The following is a 19,264-nucleotide window of genomic DNA, read 5'->3' as shown; positions in this document are numbered from 1 at the left end:
CCGTGCTTTTCACATTGGCACTTTTTGTCAGTAAAATTTTCGTTAGATGGGTGTGTGGGTTTTGTTTTTTCCACACCCCTGAATGACAAAAGTTTTACGGATGAAAGTCCAGTGTGGACAAAGCCTGAGACGAGAATTCGCCTTGCTGTCTAGGCCAAGGAAGGATGAGCAGCTAGCTTAAAACACCTATCACTTTCCTGTATGTTTCAAAGGTGTGAGGATTAAAGGAATTGTCAGATTATTACAATAAAAAAGAAGGGGATTTAAAATTGCATTTTCTTTTCCCATTACTGCTGCTTACTTTTTGCATTGCACGGCTGTGTACGCATGGCCCTGCCCTAGAGTCCATGGCCCTGCCCTAGAGCCTGGCCCCAGAGTCCATGGCCCTACGGTCACACACGAGCCCCTGGACTTTGGTACCGCTGGTGCTATGCAGGCCCGTTGAGTTAGGCGGGACATTACTTGGCTGAGTTCCCCTCCCCCTCCAGTGTATCAGCAGCGCCTGGCCATGCGCGGTCTCCCATCCACGGGTGGAGCGAAACGGACCCCGCTTAGCTTGAGGGACCTGACGGAGGGGCGAGGGCGGGGCTGGCACGTGGCCGCTTCTCCCGGCCGCGCTGTTTTTGACCCGCCTCCGCTGTCACGTGATGCATCCGCGTGGGCCGTTGGGAAGGGGTCTGAGAGGCGGGGCCTTGGGCGCTCCTTCGTCCAATAATAATCCGCGGAGACCGGAAGTGGCGGTGGAAAATGGCGGGTGGTGCTAAGCGGCCGCGGGGCCTGCAGGTGGGTCATGGCGGCGGGGGGAGGGGTGTGCCTCAGCGCGGGTCCGCTCTCTGGGGGCCCCTCAGCCCTGCCCGCTGCGCGCTCTCCCCCGTCCTCTGCAGCCCCGCGTGCTGGGCTGTCTCCCCGGGCGGGGGCTTCCTGGAGCCCCGAGCCTTCACTGGGGGCTTGGGCCGGAGTGACCCGGGGGTGGGATCTGAATCGGGCCCAGGCTGGCCGTTCCCGGCTGAAGGCCGGACAGGGGCTGTGCTGGGGTTACGGTGCCCGCTGCTCTGGGCGCAGACACGTGTCAGAGCCACCCTCCCAACTGGGGGGGTGTCTACACTGCAGTGGCAACCTCCGGCTCAGCAGCTCAATCCGGCTCAGCTTTGAGTCCCGACCCCACCCCCTGCCTTGCTGCTGTTCACACACAAATCTGACTGACTCGGGTCAGCAAGCTCCCAGGTCTTAAGCCCTGCTGGGGAGCTGAGTCCAGGTCCCAGTGAGACCTGGTCCAAGCCCTGTCATTTGGTAGTGTGGATGCACCTCAAGCGACAGACCCAGGTCAGAAGGTCTGTATAGTGCAGTATGGATGCCTTAGCATGGTTATCAGACCTGGGTCCAGCAATTGTAAACCCAGATTTACAATGCAGTTAGGGTGCTCAAAGCGAGGGCTTGGAAACCCCAGAAGCACAGGCCCCACGTGCCTGGGTTTACAGTGCAATGTAGACATGCCCTAGAAGGGCCAGAAATGAAAGTGTTGACCCATCTATACTGTGTTTTGTTTGTTGAGGAGGGAGGAAGGGGGTGTAAGTGTAGCTATTCTGTACAAACCCTTGGATTCGATGCAATACACCATTTTGAAACGGGTATGTTTACTTGTACAGTATACCTACCTTAAGTTTTACACTGATGTAGCTACATTGTGAAAATGGGTGCAAATTTCACTAGTGTAAAGGAGCCCTTGAATGCTAGAGTCCACAACTTAACTGGAATAAAGGCCACAATCCTGCTTCTGTAAACAAGGCAGAGAGGGATCTCTGATTCTAGAGGCACCGTCGCTTCCTTAACCTGTCTCTCCCAATGCCTTGCTTGTTGAGAGAGCTCTACATCTGGATCAATTTTTGTTGTACTGATAACTTTTGTGATCCTTGTTAGCCAGTTGATAGCAGTAAACTATTTACATTCCTCTTTTTTAGGAGAAAGAGAAAAAGGTTGACTGGCGTAAATGGAAACAAGAAAGTAAGGAGGCACTTTTTCTACATATTATGTGTATAATTTCCAGTGCTTTTAGAAAGAAACCTTCAAACATCCATCAAATAGCTTGACTAGCTGGAGGACAGGTTCTTAATGAAATATAGAGCCCTTTTACTTGTGGGTCGTTGATTCAAAGCCAAACTAGGCTGACTCACGATCAAGAAGTTGCCATCCAAGGACTGGTGTGTTAGCATGTGTGAGGTGACAAGCATGCCCAATTTCTACTGGATGTGTCTTCATGTTACAAAAAACTAGCCCTGATTAGCATTTTTGTTGTTCGTCTCAGGAAAGAAGAGACAGTCCTTTCTGCCTTACTATTGATAATGTGGCAATCAGGTGTACAACCTGGATGTCATATTTGATTCCTGTTTTCCTCCCCTGTCTCTCTCTGTCCCCATGCTGTCACCAGATCCTGTCTAGCTGCCCTAACCATAGTAGGTTTTTGAATTTACTTGAATTCTGGTGATAAACCATTACATTATTGTGTCTCTTCTTATTTAAACCAGATGGTTATTCTCCATTTCAGAAAAAGAAGAGAAGAAAAAATGGAAGGAAATAAAGCTATTGAGAAAACTGGAAAAGAAAAGAATGCAGGAGGTGATGGAAAAACAAAAAGAAGAAGAAAAGGCAAAGGAAGACAAAGGTAACAGCCTTGAGTTGATGGGAAGGGCTGTGTGTGAGGGCCAGAAGAATCTAATGTGTGAGGGGCAGATTTTAGTTGCTTGAGATGCATCTCACCTGTATAGGCAGAAAAGGATATCTTATCACTTAACTTTCATAGATCTGGTATAATCACATACCAGTTCAAATACATAGGTAGACACTAATTCAGTACAGTCAGTGGTGTATGTGAGACCACTCAATAGACAACCTGCTGTCTTAAGACATCTCCTAAGCGTCCTCAAGTGTACAGAGTGCAATTGTGCTCCACCTCTAAGAAGTGGCCACTAAAGAGAGCAGCAAAAGTCTGTTGCTAAACATAGGTTTCATTGTACTCAGTCGCAGAATCCCATAATCCCTCCTTATTGTAGCCTCCCTCCATTCTTGTGCCAAAAATAAGGAGACGTGTGTATTGGACAATACAAAATGATGAAGCATTTAGTACTCATGTAGGAAGAATGCAGTAGTCCCTGTTCTTTTTAAACTAGCTAACCTGTTGCACAATCCTCTATAAAATTCCTGTGTGTCCATTGATCAATTCTCTAGAGTCTAGTCAATACTTCAGACTTGGGGCCCTCTCCTACTCACTTTAAAGCCAGTGGCAAAAGTCAGATTGACTTCTGTGGGAAGAGGAGTGGGGCCCTTACTCTGTAAAAGGCACTATATTGGAGTGCTTTGGAATCTTATCATTTGTAGTGTGGAAGCCTTAGTACAAATTGGGGCCCCTTTGTACCAGGTGCCGTGAAAACACAGGACAGTCCTTGCCCGAAGAGCTTACAATTAAAATGAGAGAACCAAAAGCTAATGCTGTCCCTTTAGCAACACAAATGGGAGTAGAACTGCCAAGCTCTGGCTCTTCTGTCTGATCCCACTCTTGTTTTCTAGGACGTCATTACACAGTTAGCGTAGCTCTGCCAGGCTCCATCTTGAATAATGCACAGTCTCCAGAGTTGCGGACATACCTTGCTGGGCAAATTGCCAGGGCCTGTGCCATCTTCTGTGTGGATGAGATTGTGGTGTTTGATGAGCAAGGAGAAGATTCAAGGTGAGGGTGACACATTGTCTTCCCCGAATAACCTGTCCCTCAGTGTTTCCAGTTTCTGTGTATCTTGTCTCAAATGAAGGCCAGCAGGAAACAGAGCTGCAGCTTCTCCCTGTCAAATACTTTGTTTGATGAGATCTCCCTAATTACTTTTTTCCGTGTGTGTGGGCCCACCGGGGGCAGCCGTGGCTATTCCCCAAACAGCAAGATTAATGACTGAAATAAAATAATAGGTTGGATGGTTCTAGAAGGTTGTTAATAACCATTTTGCACTGAGCCCACAGAAGTAGCAACCAAAAGCCATCACCTGGTGACTATTCAGTGGCCTGTGAGATGAATTGGTGGTGTCTGGTTGCTAGCGGACAGGTGTCCAGATTGCATTTGCTTAAACAATGTGCATCATTGTTTAGTGTCAGCAAAAAAGCCAAAGGACTAGATGAACAGTTCCGGTCTATGGGAAGGTGGCTCTGGAGACTGACACTTGCCATCTTTCAGAAGTACTAAATCCGTTCAAATTTAGGTTCTTTGGGACTACTAGACCATACAGACTAAGTGACAAGGCATAAGTAGCTCAGCGCCCGGTTTATAGTTAAAATCTGTGATAAAGGTAAAAATGCACACTGTTGAAGCAAATTTGGACGCTATATGTAAACCAAGAAATAGCTTGGTTCCATAGGACACTTAAGTCCCATAAGAGCAAGTAGGTTTCACGTAAACGCTGAAGTGCGTGGATCTCACCAGCATGCAACGAACACACACTAGATTTATAGGAAGCTAAAGAAGAGCTCTGCAAGCTTAAAGCTTGTCTCTCACCAACAGAAGTTGGTCCAATAAAAGATATTACCTCACTCTCCTTGTCTCTCTAATATCCTGGGACGGACACAACTACAGCAACACTGCATACAGGTTTACAGGAAGAAATTTTGTAGTGCTGAGAAAAGGTGCTGTCTTGACAGCCCTGGAAACTAACAATCTCTGTTTATCCTTCACACAGACTAGGTAGCAGAATGTCATGCTTTTCCACAGTCCCTCCTCCCTAACTCGGAGGGTCCAGCTGTAATCATGCTTCATGGACCATCCAGTCATTGGTCTAGATTATTAACAAGGATGTCAGTTCTGGTGGTTGTGTGACCAACGACCATCCAGTCGGTACTGGTCTGATATCACTTACTACTTTCACAGGCCATCTAGTATCTGATGGCTGCTTTATAATGTAAGATCTTTTCTGACCTGGGTCAGACTTGAATTGCCAACAAGGGTGAGGGACTCTATATCCTGAACCACTTTTTTAAAGTCCTGTTTCTAGTTGTATACATTTTAATTAAAAAGGAATGGGATGTGGCCTCATGTAGATCTACTCACTCTAGGGGCTGTGTAAATGTCTTGGAAGATCACAGACTGCATCCATTTTCTTTCAGGTCTGTGGAAGGGCAGTTTGATGGGATTGGAAAGAAAGGACAGGCCTGCGTGCAGCTGGCTCGGATTCTACAATATTTGGAGTGTCCTCAGTAAGACCAATGTGATAACTTTGCACACCATGCAGATTGTCTTAGTTTAATGCTGTAGCTTATTAACTTGGCATTATGTAACACCTCTGTCAAAGATTGCAGGAGCAGGTGTTGGGTAGTGGAGGGCCAACATCATTTATATATATTTTTTTCTCCTGTATTGTGCTATCTGGAGATAGATTCTGTTCTGATTCACTTGTTATGCTCGCATCTTGAGTCCAGGTACACCATTAGCATACTGAAGAATGAGATCTGCATAGGGAAAAAGGGCTACTGTGCATTACCAGTGTTGGGATGCAACCATCAGAGCTCATGCGAGCCAGAGGAGCAGTAACTTCTGTTTAGAATTCAGACCCAAACTCCCAAGAAATAAAAGATCTTGGCAACTGAAAGAGCTGCAGGAATGTGTAGGGTGAAAATGATCAGTATTAATCCCCAATTTACATTCTGTAGGAGCCTTAGCCTTCCGGGGTATGTGGTGCCACAGGGCTGATTTCCTGATTAAAGCTGGAAATCTGAAATTAAAATGAAGCCTGAAAGAAGCTTGTTACAATTTTGACACTTGAATCTCTCTGAACAGATACCTGAGAAAATCATTTTTCCCGAAACATCAGGATCTGCAGTTTGCAGGTAAGGATGTGATTACATCCCCTTGACACCTCGTTCCCATCCCTAAGGCTCAGGCCTTCCCTTCTCCCCCTCCCCGCCCGGTGAAGTAAATAGACATGGGGCTCCCACCACTCTACATACCTACTCACTTACCTGGGCAGCCCGCTCACCATTCCAGTTTGTGTGGTCCTGGCCTTAGTGTCCTTATGGTCTGTAAGGAGTGGCAGTTGCTAAGGCTTTTCCTTGTCCGAGAGAGCACGCTTGTGTTCCTCCTCATAACTGGGATGCTTCTCTGCCTGTGCGCACATGTGGACCATTTCATGGTTTTTCATCAGTGTGGGGAGGGAGTGATGAGCGTGGGGGGCAGGGACTGGAGAAGCAGGATGAATCCCTTTATAATCTACCTCCAGGTGCAATCTGTCCTTCAATATATCTCTCCCCCCTCCCCCACTTTTCTCTGTTTCAGGGCTCCTGAATCCATTGGACAGCCCTCATCATGTGCGGATAGATGAGGATTCAGAGTACCGGGAAGGAGTGGTGTTAGCCAGGCCCACCAAGCCAGGCAAAGGCTCCTTTGTTAACTGTGGGATGAGGAAGGTACGGCCTGTCTGCCCCTGAGATACCCAGAGTAAACTCCTTCCACTTATCAGTCACTCCTTTCAAGGTCAAGTACAATCAGACTAGGATGGCAATAAGCTCCCAGTGAGTTTCTTGAAGGGCCATGTCCCACCATGGAATGGGACACAGTTTCTAGCAACACATGCTTCCTGAGCCCCATTTTTATTTAATTCAGTCTCCTCTCTCTAATCAGGGTTTCTGTGTTAATGTTGATAGCACCCTCTGCTGGGGCCTGGTAGAGGTGTCAGTGCCTCTTAGGGTCCTGCAGTAGGGCAAAATCCTCCAATTACCATTTGCCTGAATTAACAAACGATTATTCTGTTATACAGCACATTGAACTGGAAATGCATCATCCACTGCAGCTGTTCTAAGCCAACCAAGTGTCTTGAAGGCCTGTAGGTTTTATAGAGTCCATTCCCCACTATACAGAGTGTGGAGTCTAACTGCACAGCTGACTGCTCAGTGGTGGAACTTGTAGTCTTGGCTGAGAGTGTAGTTTGTGTTCCCAAAAGTGATTTTTTTTTTTTTTGCTTGTCAGCTGTAGCTTTCCTGTGGGTGGGTGTCCTTGCATCTAAAACCCTTTGTGCTGGTGGTCTATTGTTGTAGGAGGTACAGATAGACAGACAGCTAGAGTCTGGTCTTCGAGTCACTGTTCAACTGGACAAGCAGCAGAATCCAGGTAATCCATTGCCATCCTGCCTCTGGACAGGCTAGACGGGTAATACTACCAATGTGATCTGTAGTATAGCCTTGGTCCTGCAGAAGTTAGTCTTTGCACTGAACTCCCTCAGCCTTCGGGCGATGCAATGTGGCAGACATGATGTCTTTAAACATGTTCAGGATTCCTCATACCCAGTTATAGTGAATAACTAGCCCCATGCCCCTCAGTTTGAGCGTTAGTTACTCATTTATTCTATCTTAATGTTTGCGCTGTTTAGAGCTCAACAATGTTTTGAGCTTCATCAATGTATAGACCGTGCTGAATAGACTAAACTCTTAGAGGCTTTTCTTAATAAATTTAAGGGGTAGAGCTTGTTTTTGCCCTAGGGAAGAGAGTTGGGAACATGGCACAGGGGGTTGCTGGTTGATTTCCAGCAGTGGCTGGAGAACTGCAGTTTGCTATGCTAACCCACTGGCTTTGTTTTCAGACAGTAAAATACAGAAAGGCACTGTAGTGTCCTCGAACCATCCACGGACTGTGTCTGGCCTGTACTGGGGTTACAATGTCCGCTTAGCCTCCTGCCTGAGTAAGTATTTACACTGCATTCTGTCACCTACCTGCTGGGGCCAGGGCAGCAGTAGCCAGATCCACTTTTACTGAGTTCTCTGTAGACATTTACATTCACTTCTACACAGATTCTAGTTATACTGGCTGCAAACCTGCAGTACAAGCCAGATGCTTGTTTCTTTAACATCCTCTTCCTATTTTTGGGGGCCCATGTGCTGCCATTGATGATTTAATAGGTATTTTCCATCTCTAGTTTCCTTGACCCTATATAGCTTCTGGTGGTGGAGGAAAGGTTGTATGGTAATGAGCCTGTACTCACCTGTTTACTCTCTGCCCCCTGGATTTAGTAACTTCACTTATTGATACAGAAGATGGGGAATGATCCAATATCTGAACATTGATAGTTTCCCTTCCCAACAGGAAAATTCTAATAGCGATCATAGTAGTGCAGGCAAGAGATAATGCTCTGCACCTACGCTGGCTATCTACCTGTTTCCACCCTTAAGCATCAACAGCTCAGGTGTCACAGCTTCCTAAGAGCCCTAGTAATTCTTCTGCTTTCCCTCGCTAATCAGTGGGACCTTCCTGGGCAGGCCAGGTTCCAAAACCTTACAAGATCCCTGTAGAGCCCCTTCAGACGTAGGAGATTTGAATACTAGAGGTACCATCCTACTGTATGTAACCACGGAGTGTGAGCTAGATCCAAACACTCCCACTGCCCCCTTAGCCCTTGAGTGATTCCTGACAGACATGCCAGCCTGGGACTGGTTCAACATTTGGTGTAAGAGCCAGTATTTTTCAGGAAAGATACTAAGATTGAAAGAGGAATTATGGTGCCATTCTGCTGATGGAATTTGGAGGAATCTTGGTGAGAAAGATGAGTGTACAACTCATAGTTCACTAATAGTACAACTAGTGAATACCACTAAAATGTAGGAGGCAGTAGAAGCAATTCTTAGTTACTAACCTTTAGGTGTATAAAGTATGAAATGCTTAAAACTACTGTATTTAGAACCCTCTAAAGCAGGGGATGGCACCATCTACTTTCCTTTTATGCTTGTTTCCCAGGTGCTGTTTTTGCCGAATGCCCTTTTAAAGAAGGCTATGATCTCTCTATTGGGACTTCTGAGCGAGGGACCTGTGTGGACCAAGCAACTCTCCCCTCCTTCAGGTAACTGGACTGGTTCCTTGCTGTTCATCCCATCCCTTCGCTGGCAAACCAGCCCCAGGAGCAAGATGCCTGTGATAGAACAACCAGTGCATTTGAGAGAACTGCAGTAGCCAGTGCTGCTGTGTGAATATTCTCCCTGACAAGGCTTCCCTCTGCAGCAGTAGGGTTCATATCCTCAGATGCAAGCATGCAACTCCCATTCACTTTGGTGGGATTTGCAACCATGCTCTGTTCTGAGGCTTGATCTACACAACAGATGTATGTCTATATAACTGCATCTCTCAGGAATGGATTTTCCACATCCTTGAGCGATGTAATTTATACCAACCAAACTCCTGGTGTACACAATGCTATGTTGATGGAACTACTGCCTCTTGCGGAGGTGGATTAACTATGCCAACAGGAGAAGCTCTCCCATTGGGGTAGGTAGCATCTTTGCTAAGCACTACAGCTGTGGTGCTGCAGGGCTGTACGTGTAGATAAGCCCTGATTTACCTGCTCTGATATTCTTTCCATACATGTGTTCCCCATATACCAGGCCAAAACTAAGCCCTGAGCATTTCCATGGGTTGGATCTTCTGATCAAATTTGTCAAAGCAGGAGTACCCAGTCATTAATGTAGCTCGCTGGATGCTGTCATTGTGGGGTACAGTTCAGGATATTTTTGCAGCTGCTTGGCTGGCAGTTGGGGGCAGGGGCAGCTTTAGTTCCAAGGCCATCTGTTCCCTTTTTCTCTGGTTATATAGCTGAGTGGTGTTTTGTTCAGTGTATTGGGAGAACTAGACACTGTATGTTCTGAACTTACTCTACAGCACATACAAAGAACCAGAACCATCACTTGTGCTGGCCTTCAGCAAATTGCATACAGCTGTTAAAGGCTCTATTAACTAGCCTGCTCTAGGTGACCTTGGTCAAATCACTTCATCTCTGTGCCTCCATTTCCCATCTGTAAAATGAGGATGATGACATCTGACCTTTTTTGTAAAGTGCTTTGAGGTCTACTGATGACAAATGCTATATAAGAGCTAAGTAGTGTTGTTAAAGATTGCAGGGGCAATACTGTAGTTTCTTCTGACCTGGTACTGCTGGTAGGATCCAGTCTTCTCCTGTCCTATAAACCTGGGTGTGTGTGTCTGTTCTCTTCCAGCCATATCCTAATAGTATTTGGAGGTCTCCAAGGCCTGGAGGCTGGTGTGGATGGTGACCCAAACCTGGAGAGCGCTGACCCAAGTGTCTTGTTTGACCTTTACCTGAACACATGTCCCAGCCAGGGCAGCCGCACCATCAGGACAGAGGTATGTAACAGGAATAATAGCATGATGCATGGCAGCATCTTCCTCCTAGTAGCTTCCTTCCTTAGAGGAAAACATGTCTCAGCTAGCTGTGAAATAAGGGGTTTGGTAGTGCCCTCCTAGCTCTAATTATACAAGTGGTCTTTCTAAAATACATACTCTTTTTATAACAGATCTTTAGGTGCAGCGTTTGAACTGGGAGATAAACTATTATTATTTGTGGTAGTGAGACATATAGGAGCCCACTGTGATACGTGCTGTACAAATCCCCAACAAAAAACAATTCCAAGCCCAAAGAGCTTATAAACTACCCTTTAGCAATGGAGTGCGTTGTAGAGTCTAAAGGTTTCAGTAGTGATTCTGGCTGGGCTAGTGTATTTTTGCACCCATTTGCAGGCATATCTGCTATAGGTACAAGCACATGAATCCCACTACTACCCTTCTGCAAACAGTCATTAAACTTGTTTGTATTAAGTGATGTGGGCTGAAGTGCCACCCTTTGAACAGTGGATCTGACCCTACTTTCTGTTGGTTCCAGGAAGCAGTACTGATATCTCTGTCTGCACTGAGACCCCGCATTGATGAGGCTGTGAGGAAAGCCCTTGGTAGCTGAAGGGGGGAAAAAACACTGATCTACAGAACTGAACCTACCTTCTCTCTTGCTTTCATCTGCACCAGCACTCTTCCTTGTCCTCAGATGGCTCATTCCAAGTCATGCTAATCCTAAACCTAGGAAGAGCTGCTGGGGGTGATGGTTAAATCCCCAGGGCAGCCTGCTACACTCCAGCCTCTTTGAGAGTGATCAAGAAAAGCACAGTACCATCACCAAAATGGCTACAGCTTTTTAATAGACTCAAACATGAGACTGAGATTAAATACTGTGAGTCTACACTGGTTGGGGAGCATACTCCCTAGCCCAAACAGTGTTTGTAAATGGAGCTGGCTGCTGCCTCATATCAGCATGCGAAGCCTGTCAGTGGATCACATAGCACCAAGAGAGGTGTTGGAAAAAATAAAACAGAACTCTATTTAGTGCACTGGAATTTTTAAAAGCGGGGGCAGTGTCATTGGGGACCTGATCTGCAAAGGCATTGAATGCCTGCTGAAAGCCACTAGGAGATGTTTTCTCAACACCACTAAAGAGCATGGTCTCAGTGGCTAATGAGCATTTTGGGCCTTTCAAGAGTAATGTTGAGGTAGTGCTTCTGGACAGTGGGGCAGCTTCAAGATATTATATGCAAGTTAACTGATACTTAACTTCTGTGGCTAGGAGGCGCCCCTTTTTCAAGTCACTCTGCCTGTCTGAAGAGCAGCTCTCTTGCTGCAAGGCTGAACAGTAATATGACCATTTAAACTGACATACAGCAATAGGTACCCACTAACAAAGGTGAGTGTAAATTTCTGGAGATCCAGCCAATGCAAAGAGTGCCTGGGACTTTCCTCCATCTAGTGGACATGGGTGTCACAACTAACCCTATGGTGTACTCCATCTAAACCTCATATTGATATAAAGTTTTAGCACTGATGAAAGACTAACTCTTTCTTACATGAAACAATGGTGCTGTTGGACCAGCTACAGTAGGTATATAACCCATTACACTGTAGTGTAAGTGCTCCTTCATTTCTCTTCTGTACAGGGAGTGTCTAGCTTCCTTATGTAAATACTATGGCCGCTTAGAGTCAAGCCTAATAGTTTTGGCAGGAGTCTGTTATTACAATGTTAACTTGCTTACAGGAAGTGTAGTGTCCTTTAGGATCATGGGCCTTATAAGCCATCACACCAGCCACCAAGGATGGAACTTCACTGATGTCCTCACTCTTAAGACAGCATTGAGCTTTCCTGAGGGCAGTTAGCTCAATACCTGAAATCATGAACCTTAAAACCCACTTACATTAAAGGACAGGCAGAGTCCATTAAGTCTGAAAGCTAAAACAATGAGGACCAGAGAAATAGTTGGAGGAGTCCAGTCTACCATCACAGTACTGGCTGTTAGTAAGAAACTACTAATTTTCACTGAAACTCCAAAATATGGATTAGTGAAACTGGCACAAAATGCATTGTTCCACAGGGATAACAGTAAAGAGTCACCCTCAAAATTAAGTTAATCCTGAGAACCAAGTGGCTTCCCTGTGCCTCATACTCTGAAAGCATATAGCTCAGTAAGAGCATTTCCTTTGGTGTCCTCTTGACTGAGTCAAGGGGACTTTGGGGGTAGCATCTAGAGATACACCCATTGAGCCAAGCATAGAAGTAGGTGGGGAAAGCACTTTTAAATACTGCACTGACTTTTTATTAAGTTCCAGGAGCCATTTTTAGGGCCAAACATACAAGGGTACAACATCTTTGGTATTTGCCTCCTCAGGAAACAGACAACCCTATTAATTAATTGCAGGCCCATGAAAAGCTCCTAGACCATTTAAAAAAAAAAAAGCAGGGGGGGGGGGGGGAGAGAGAGAATACATTTGAGCCCATACATACCCCTGATAAATAACTGTAGTAACTTAAGTCCCTTCCACTGGATACCTTCACCCCCATAGTGTGTTCTGTCATCAATCCCCTGGGTGAGTTCAGCTGTTGCGTCCAGCAGTGATGGCTTGTAAACGATTTGTTCTTTTCAAGATGTTAGGAACAAACAGCAGCCCCGCTGCACGCTCGATGCTCTCAATAGGAACCAGGAAACGTTCAAGTGGGATTGTCTCCTCTACCGGGCTGTTGGGCATCACATAGGAACGCAGCTCAATCTCTCCATTGAGCTTCTCCAGGATGAGCACTTTGAAGAAATGCGTGGGGACTGCCACATTGTTCTTGCCAATCACCTGGTACTTGATGTACATCTTCCCATCTGCCTCCATCCTACACAAAGAACAAGACTGTTACTGCTGCCTCTTACTTAGTACTCATGTGCACAAACCCCTCAGGGCACAGACTGTCTTCCATTGCTTTAGATTAATATATACATAACTAAGACCAGAAGGGGCTCTTATGATCATCGAGTCTGACCTCTTGCATAATGCAGGACTAGAATTTCACCCAGTGTTTCCTGTATAAAACTTGTCTTTTAGAAAGACATCAGTTCTTGATTTAAAGTTGTCAAGTGCTGTAGCAGGGTCTAGACCCCCAGCTAATCTGGTAGACCCTTTACACAGTGAAACAGGAATGAATATGCTGCAGAACACATTCCACTCCCCATCACCATATCTAATTTGGTCCTTGTTTAACTGAGTCTGTTCAAGTGATTGCCCTTCATGCCTCTAAACATGGTTCATTGCAGCCAAAGATTATACCTTTATTTGGAAAACCTGACTATGCAAGAGGCTAGATTAGCCCTTTATTGCAGCCTGTGGCTAATGCACTTGTGGCACTATTAGTACCAGATCTGACAAGATAACCAGACTGTAAAAGTGACTATGAAATATAGCGCAAGATGACTAAGCGACTGTCACTCTCCCAAACTAAGTGCAGAAAGAAAGCACTGAAGGAACATAAATTATTTCCCTTTTAATTCTACCCAGGTAATCGGATAGCGTGCGTTCAGGGGTTTATTCAATTGAAAAATGTATAAACTAATCCCAAGCATAACAAACTAGCCCACAAAATCCCTACATGTATACATGGAAACTGTGGGAGTGTTTAAAACAGTATCTACTGTCTTGCTATTTCTGACCTTTATCCTGAGAGGATATGACAAGACAAGTCACATTCTTAGCCCATCTTAATTTCCTTGTATGATGCATGTTTTAAGATCAGTTTCAATCCAGCTCTGGTATTTACCTGGGTAGGAAGAGTGGGCCAGTGCAGACATATACATTCTTGTTGTACTTTGTTAAACTCCTGCAGTATTTCTCCAGGTTATTCCAGGCTTTCTGGTTCAAATGAGGAACCTAGAAACAAAACAAACAATACAGCCAGGAAAAAGTCAAGAATGTAAGTCAGTTTGAGCTCTGTTCTCTCTTCCCATGCACCCCTATATGTCCTAAGCTTTTTCCAGCTTGAGTTAATAATAAAAATAATAAGCGCTATAGAAGAGAGAGCTATCAGTAGATCTCACAGCACTTTATAAAGGTGTTCAGTATAATCACCCCCATTTTACAGACAGGGAAACTGAGGCAGGGATCAGTGAAGTAACTTGCCACAGTCAGCCAGCAGGCCAGTGGCAGAACCAGGAATAGGATCCAGAGTGCTGAGAGCGGGGTGAGGAGCTGAGAATCTATTTAGCTTAAAGAGAAGGTGCAGGGATGACTTGATCACAGTCTATAATTACCTACAGGGGGAACACATATTGGTAATGAGCTCTTCAATCTACCAGACAAAAGGTATAACAAGATGCAATGGCTGGAAGCTGAAGATAGAAACATTCAGACTGGCTTGCATCTGTAGAGGAGGTCAGACTCAGTCGTAGTGGTCCCAACTGGCCTTGGGCTCTAGCTTCCCACACCAGTGCTCTATTTACTAAGCCACACTGTTTATAGGGTAGTTTAAAACTTTTATCTGATGTTTTTTAATCATCTTCAGCATGACTGTTTGGGAAGCATAAACCTGAGTTATCTCACAGAAATGCTTTGTATATCTGAAGTCACTTTGGTTTAATCCTTGGCCAGAGACAAAGTTTCAGGCTGCTGGGAACACTTATTTATGTGTGTAACTTTACATGTGAAGTATCTTATTTATTTCAATGTGATTACTCCCATGAGTAAAGCTATGCACAGATGGGAGTGTTGGAAGGATCAGGGCCTTAGTTTGGTAGGAAATACATGTGGCCCTTGAGCTAATTTAGATGATTCTCTCTACAGAGGCAGGTTTATCCAGCAGTTCTCAGTCCTGGTACTGGCCAGGGGCTCAGGAGAACTATTCCCCACTCTGACACAGACTTCCTGTGTAACTTTGTGCAAGTTGGTAGTCTCTATGTGCCTCAGTTCCCCATCTGTAAAAAGGGAAGCATATTATTCCCAATCTCAGGAATGTTAGGACAACAAATACATTAAAGATTCTGAAGCACTCAGGGCTTCTCTACACAGAACTATACCAGTACAACTTCCCATGTGGACACTCCTATTCCAGAATAAATGTACTGGTATAACTCCCCCTGTGGACAACTAGCAATATGACTGCTGTACCAGTATAGTTCTGCTGGCATGTCTAGGTGGGGAAATTTACCATTAGTAACTGTTGATGGTGGCCATCTAGGTACCGACATAGGGATAAATTTGGATTGTGAGATTGTTAGTTAATTCCAGTCCCTAAACAAGTATCAGCCAATTAATTTGAAACATGAAATTGAGGTAACTTCCTTCACTGTAAACTGTCTAACTAGAAAGATAGAGAGGTTTGACCAGTCAAAATGGGGAAGACAAGATTTCGATCAGTTACAAGAAACTCTTAGCCAGATCACTAAAGATGTGGCAGCAGGTACTATACTGCAGGAAGATCCTGTCTCCTATAATGCTTGTGGTTCCATTCTGTTCAACAGAATATTGATAGAGAATTGGTCAAAAGAAAGAGATCAAACTATGAGAGGAAAAATAGAGGTTAGAGCAAGATGTAGATCGGGGTAGGCAACCTATAGCACGCGTGCCAAAGGTGGCATGTGAGCTGAATTTCAGTGGCACTCTCACTGCCTGGGTCCTGGCGGCTCTGCATTTTAATTTAATTTTAAATGAAGCTTCTTAAACATTTTAAAAACCTTATTTATTTTACATACAACAATAGTTATGTATTATAGACTTGTAGAAAGAGACCTTCTGAAAACGTTAAAATATATTACTGGCACGTGAAACCTTAAATTAGAGTGAATAAATGAAGACTCGGCACACCACTTCTGAAAGGTTGCCGACCCCTGATGTAGACAGTTTATGGGTAGAAATAGATCAAGTGGCTGAGGCCTTCAGAGGGACAAACAATAGGTTGGATAGGAAAATTGCAGAATGTAGAAGGGTTGAGGACAAGAACCATGAGTTGTCAGGAGTACTCTTAAGTGGAGGTTAAAAAGACCCCTGCAGCTCCTGGAGTCCTCAGATAGAGAGAACCCTTCCCAGGGAAGGGCACGCCATACCTGAAGGCCCAGAAGGAAAATAATTGTTCAAGGAAGCTAAATATTGATCAATTTGATTCCTATACGGAGGAAGCTCAAAATTCATGAGCATATTACTCTAGTCAAAACTTCCCTAGCAAATTTTGAAGGTGTTTCAGAAAATGATAAAATTAGTTTTTTTTAAAAAGAGGACATTAACCACAAACCCCATCCCTAGACAGCAGCCAGAACTTTGAAAAATCATGCCTTGGGCTAATCAACTACTATGCATAGATACACCCTGCCCTTTGGTTTACAAGCTTTTTTTTTGTAAGGATGACACCAACAGGTCTTTCTATGGAGAAATGAGGTGGGTTTGCTTCAATGCTAGTGGTGTTGTAAATCCAGACCAGTACCGTCATATGAAGCAGCTGTAGCTGGAAAAGATACCAACCTATGTCAGAGAAAGAACAGAGTTGATTTAGATTCACATAAAACCCCCAGGAGCTAAATGTTCACTCTAGTCCAGAAGGCACTTGTAGTGCGTAGAAGAATGGCCCAGCAAGGCAGCATTTATGCCCTGGAGGTTGAAAAAGCTGAGCTAGGGTTGGGAGGTAGAAAGTTAACCTCCAACAAGAAATCACTCTCCAAAGAAAGTGGGGACGATAACGTGTCAGCCAGTAGGGCGAAAGAAAGGTAGGAATACAGGGGGTAGAACTTGGAAAGTCAGAAGAAACCATCAGTGGATGAGGGGCCTGATACTAAGCAAATGTTCCAGGCAATGGATGATAAATTGGAGCAAGTTATGTCCTTGTTTGCTTACCTAACCACAAATAGTGTAACAGGAAGGACAAGAAGATCCTGGATCTTAGGTGGCCACATGGGGGCCACCATCCCAAGATAGCTGACTAGGGCCCCATAATAAATACATCAAATTCTTGACTAAGGAAAACAAACACCTCATAGCCCAGAATAAGAAGCCACACTACTGGCAGGAACATTATTATCCGTCAAATTCTGTGATTTTGATTCTCTACCATCAGTTCAGGGAAAGTTGACCTAGGAGAGCTTATTCCAAAAGGGCCTGCCAGAAGATTGTACTTTAGGATTTAAGTGCAAGGTGCTGACCTACACTCCTTGATTTAGGAGCAAAAGTAATTCTCAGGAGAGGGAGAATGTTTGAGCAGGTCACTCAAGCAATAGAAAGTGGGAAAGCCCTTAACCCTTGTGAAAAGTACAGCTAAGTCCAGAATGAACTGCACTGTGTGAGAGTTTGCTGGATGAAATTAGGCTTCAGGGACATGAGTAACACACAGAGTTTGTGTCACCCATGCTGAGAGTGTGTGTTAGTGGGAGAGGGATTTCTGCTCACATAGCATGGAGCAGTCCCCCTTTCCCAGGAGAGGAGCAGGGCAACTCAGTGTGATGGTGTCCCTCTCCCCCACCTAAGGGGAGGAACCTGACAGTGTTGCCAACTCTCACATTTCCCCCTGTTTTTCCTTAAAGCCCCAGTTCTCAGAGTCATCTGAGTACATAAGAACCTCAGCTTCCCTTAAAAAAAAAAAAAAAAGTTTCTAGCCATCATGGTTGCAGAAAAAGGCTTACACGTGTAGCGGCACAAACTGCTCTCGCTCCCGTTTTGCTACCTTGGGTGTACTGAGCATGCTCACTCAAACTGAGCATGCCCAGTAACCTTCCTTGTAGCCACTGCCCTCTCTCTGCCCTTACTTCTACTTACGATTTGCTGCCTCCTCTTTGGGGGGGTTTAAAAGGATTAAGGGGGGCAAATCGCAGCGGGGGGCTGTCAGGGTCTGAGCAGGGGGCATAATTTTACTGGCCTGGGGGGTTCAAGCTACTGTAGCTAGCGGCAGAAGAGGGGCTGAAGGGGAAAAATCGGGGGTGGGGGGTGAGAGCCGGGGTTAAGCTGGGGGGGGGAGACACTGCCAGACCCCGTGCGGGTACAAAACCCCCGTTTAGAGAGGGGGAGAGGGGGGGGACAGTGACCCCGTGGGATAAGCCACCCACTGTGCTCGCTAATCTAGGGGTGTGGGGGGGGCAGAGGCTGTTTTTGTTCTTCTCACAGGGACGCTGCATGTCAGCCTCGGAGCAGAGGGCGGGTTCCTGGGACTGGGGTCTTAAAGGCACAGGCCTCCAATTCCTAGCCTGTCAAAGCTTAATCACCGCAGCTCCTCTCTATCCTATACAAGTGTTGCAGGGCCAGGGCCGCCCAGAGGGGGGGGCCAAGTGGGGCAATTTTCCGCAGGGGCCCCGACGAATATGTCGGAGGCTGCCCCCACCTCCGTCTTCCCCCGGTGTCTCAGCGTGCTGCGTCCGGGAGCGGCCCTGGCGCACTGCAGCGCGGTGGCTCCAACGCTGTCCGGGGCCGCTCCTGGACGCAGCACGCTGAGGCTCCAGGAGAGGGGGTAAGCGCCATGGTAAGGGGCGGGGCACCCCCCTGACCCCATCCTAACCATCACCATCACCCAGCAACAGCCCATTATGTAATTGCAAATGTATACATACCATTAAAGCATTTAATGTTTTTAAATAATGTATTTAATGTATTTTCAAATTATTACAAATTAATTTTTGAATGTAGTTCACTGGTTATTTTTTACATTTCCAAATACATGTTACTATAGTATTGCAACTTTTTTTTATGGAAGGGGCCCCAAAAATTGCTTTGCTTTGTAATAATTTGAAAATACACTAAATACATTATTTAAAAACATTAAATGGTTTAATGGTATGTATACCAGCTGCTTAGCTGCAGCGCGCCAGGGCCGCTCCCGGACACGGCGCACTGAGACGCTGGGGGATGGGGGAAGACGGATGCAGGGGGAGGCACTCTGGTCTCACCTTGGGCTCAGGGGCATGCTCCATACCCACAAACCCTACCTCCCCTTTCACGAATTCAGTGAAAGGGGCCACTCTGGTCTCAACTTGGGCTCAGGGGAGCACGCTCCATACCCACAAACCCTACCGCCCCTTTCACGAATTCACACACAAAAAAGTGAAACAGCATGCCTCAATCATGCAATAGATCAATTTGGCACATTAGCCAGGAGGAAGCAGACCGTGAGTGTTTTCCACCACAAACCCCATCCCTCCC

The 19,264-nt window shown here is 45.6% G+C and overlaps 2 protein-coding genes across 3 annotated transcripts in view; one reads left to right on the top strand and one right to left on the bottom strand.

The window, feature by feature from the left end:
• The first annotated feature begins 741 nt into the window (after positions 1–741).
• On the top strand, positions 742–12,562 carry SPOUT1 (SPOUT domain containing methyltransferase 1). Of its 2 annotated transcripts, none has more exons than XM_029912727.1 (12): positions 742–783; positions 1,959–2,001; positions 2,523–2,659; positions 3,562–3,721; positions 5,137–5,226; positions 5,807–5,856; positions 6,302–6,432; positions 7,060–7,132; positions 7,602–7,700; positions 8,750–8,852; positions 10,000–10,147; positions 10,683–12,562. In XM_029912727.1, exons 2-12 carry the CDS (start codon positions 1,988–1,990, stop codon positions 10,755–10,757), a joined length of 1,080 nt encoding a protein of 359 aa, XP_029768587.1. In that variant the 5' UTR covers positions 742–783; positions 1,959–1,987; the 3' UTR covers positions 10,758–12,562. The 2 variants fall into 2 exon arrangements, with proteins under 2 accessions (XP_029768587.1, XP_024048752.1); XM_024192984.2 differs by having other exon boundaries at positions 748–783; positions 2,543–2,659.
• Positions 12,563–12,667: 105 nt separating this feature from the next.
• The window catches only part of ENDOG (endonuclease G), a 7,483-nt gene continuing 886 nt past the window's right edge, over positions 12,668–19,264 (bottom strand). The window contains exons 2-3 of the mRNA XM_024192986.3: positions 13,917–14,026; positions 12,668–12,998 (exon numbers count right to left, since the gene is read on the bottom strand). Of these exons, the coding sequence (XP_024048754.2) occupies positions 12,713–12,998; positions 13,917–14,026 (396 nt within the window). The 3' untranslated portion in view covers positions 12,668–12,712. The remainder of the gene's footprint in view (positions 12,999–13,916; positions 14,027–19,264) is intronic.

The sequence above is a fragment of the Terrapene carolina genome, unplaced genomic scaffold (genome assembly GCF_002925995.2).
Source record: "Terrapene carolina triunguis isolate 2854851 unplaced genomic scaffold, T_m_triunguis-2.0 Scaffold238, whole genome shotgun sequence".
In the NCBI taxonomy this organism is placed as follows: Eukaryota; Metazoa; Chordata; order Testudines; family Emydidae; genus Terrapene; species Terrapene triunguis.
This window is presented reverse-complemented; position numbering and strand designations above follow the sequence as displayed.

Coding starts and splice junctions, on each gene's coding strand:
- SPOUT1 (XM_024192984.2), top strand. CDS start 748: ATGGCGGGTGGTGCTAAGCGGCCGCGGGGCCTGCAG. Junction 2,002..2,542: donor GCGTAAATGGAAACAAGAAA/GTAAGGAGGCAC, acceptor TCTCCATTTCAG/AAAAAGAAGAGAAGAAAAAA. Junction 5,857..6,301: donor TCAGGATCTGCAGTTTGCAG/GTAAGGATGTGA, acceptor TCTCTGTTTCAG/GGCTCCTGAATCCATTGGAC.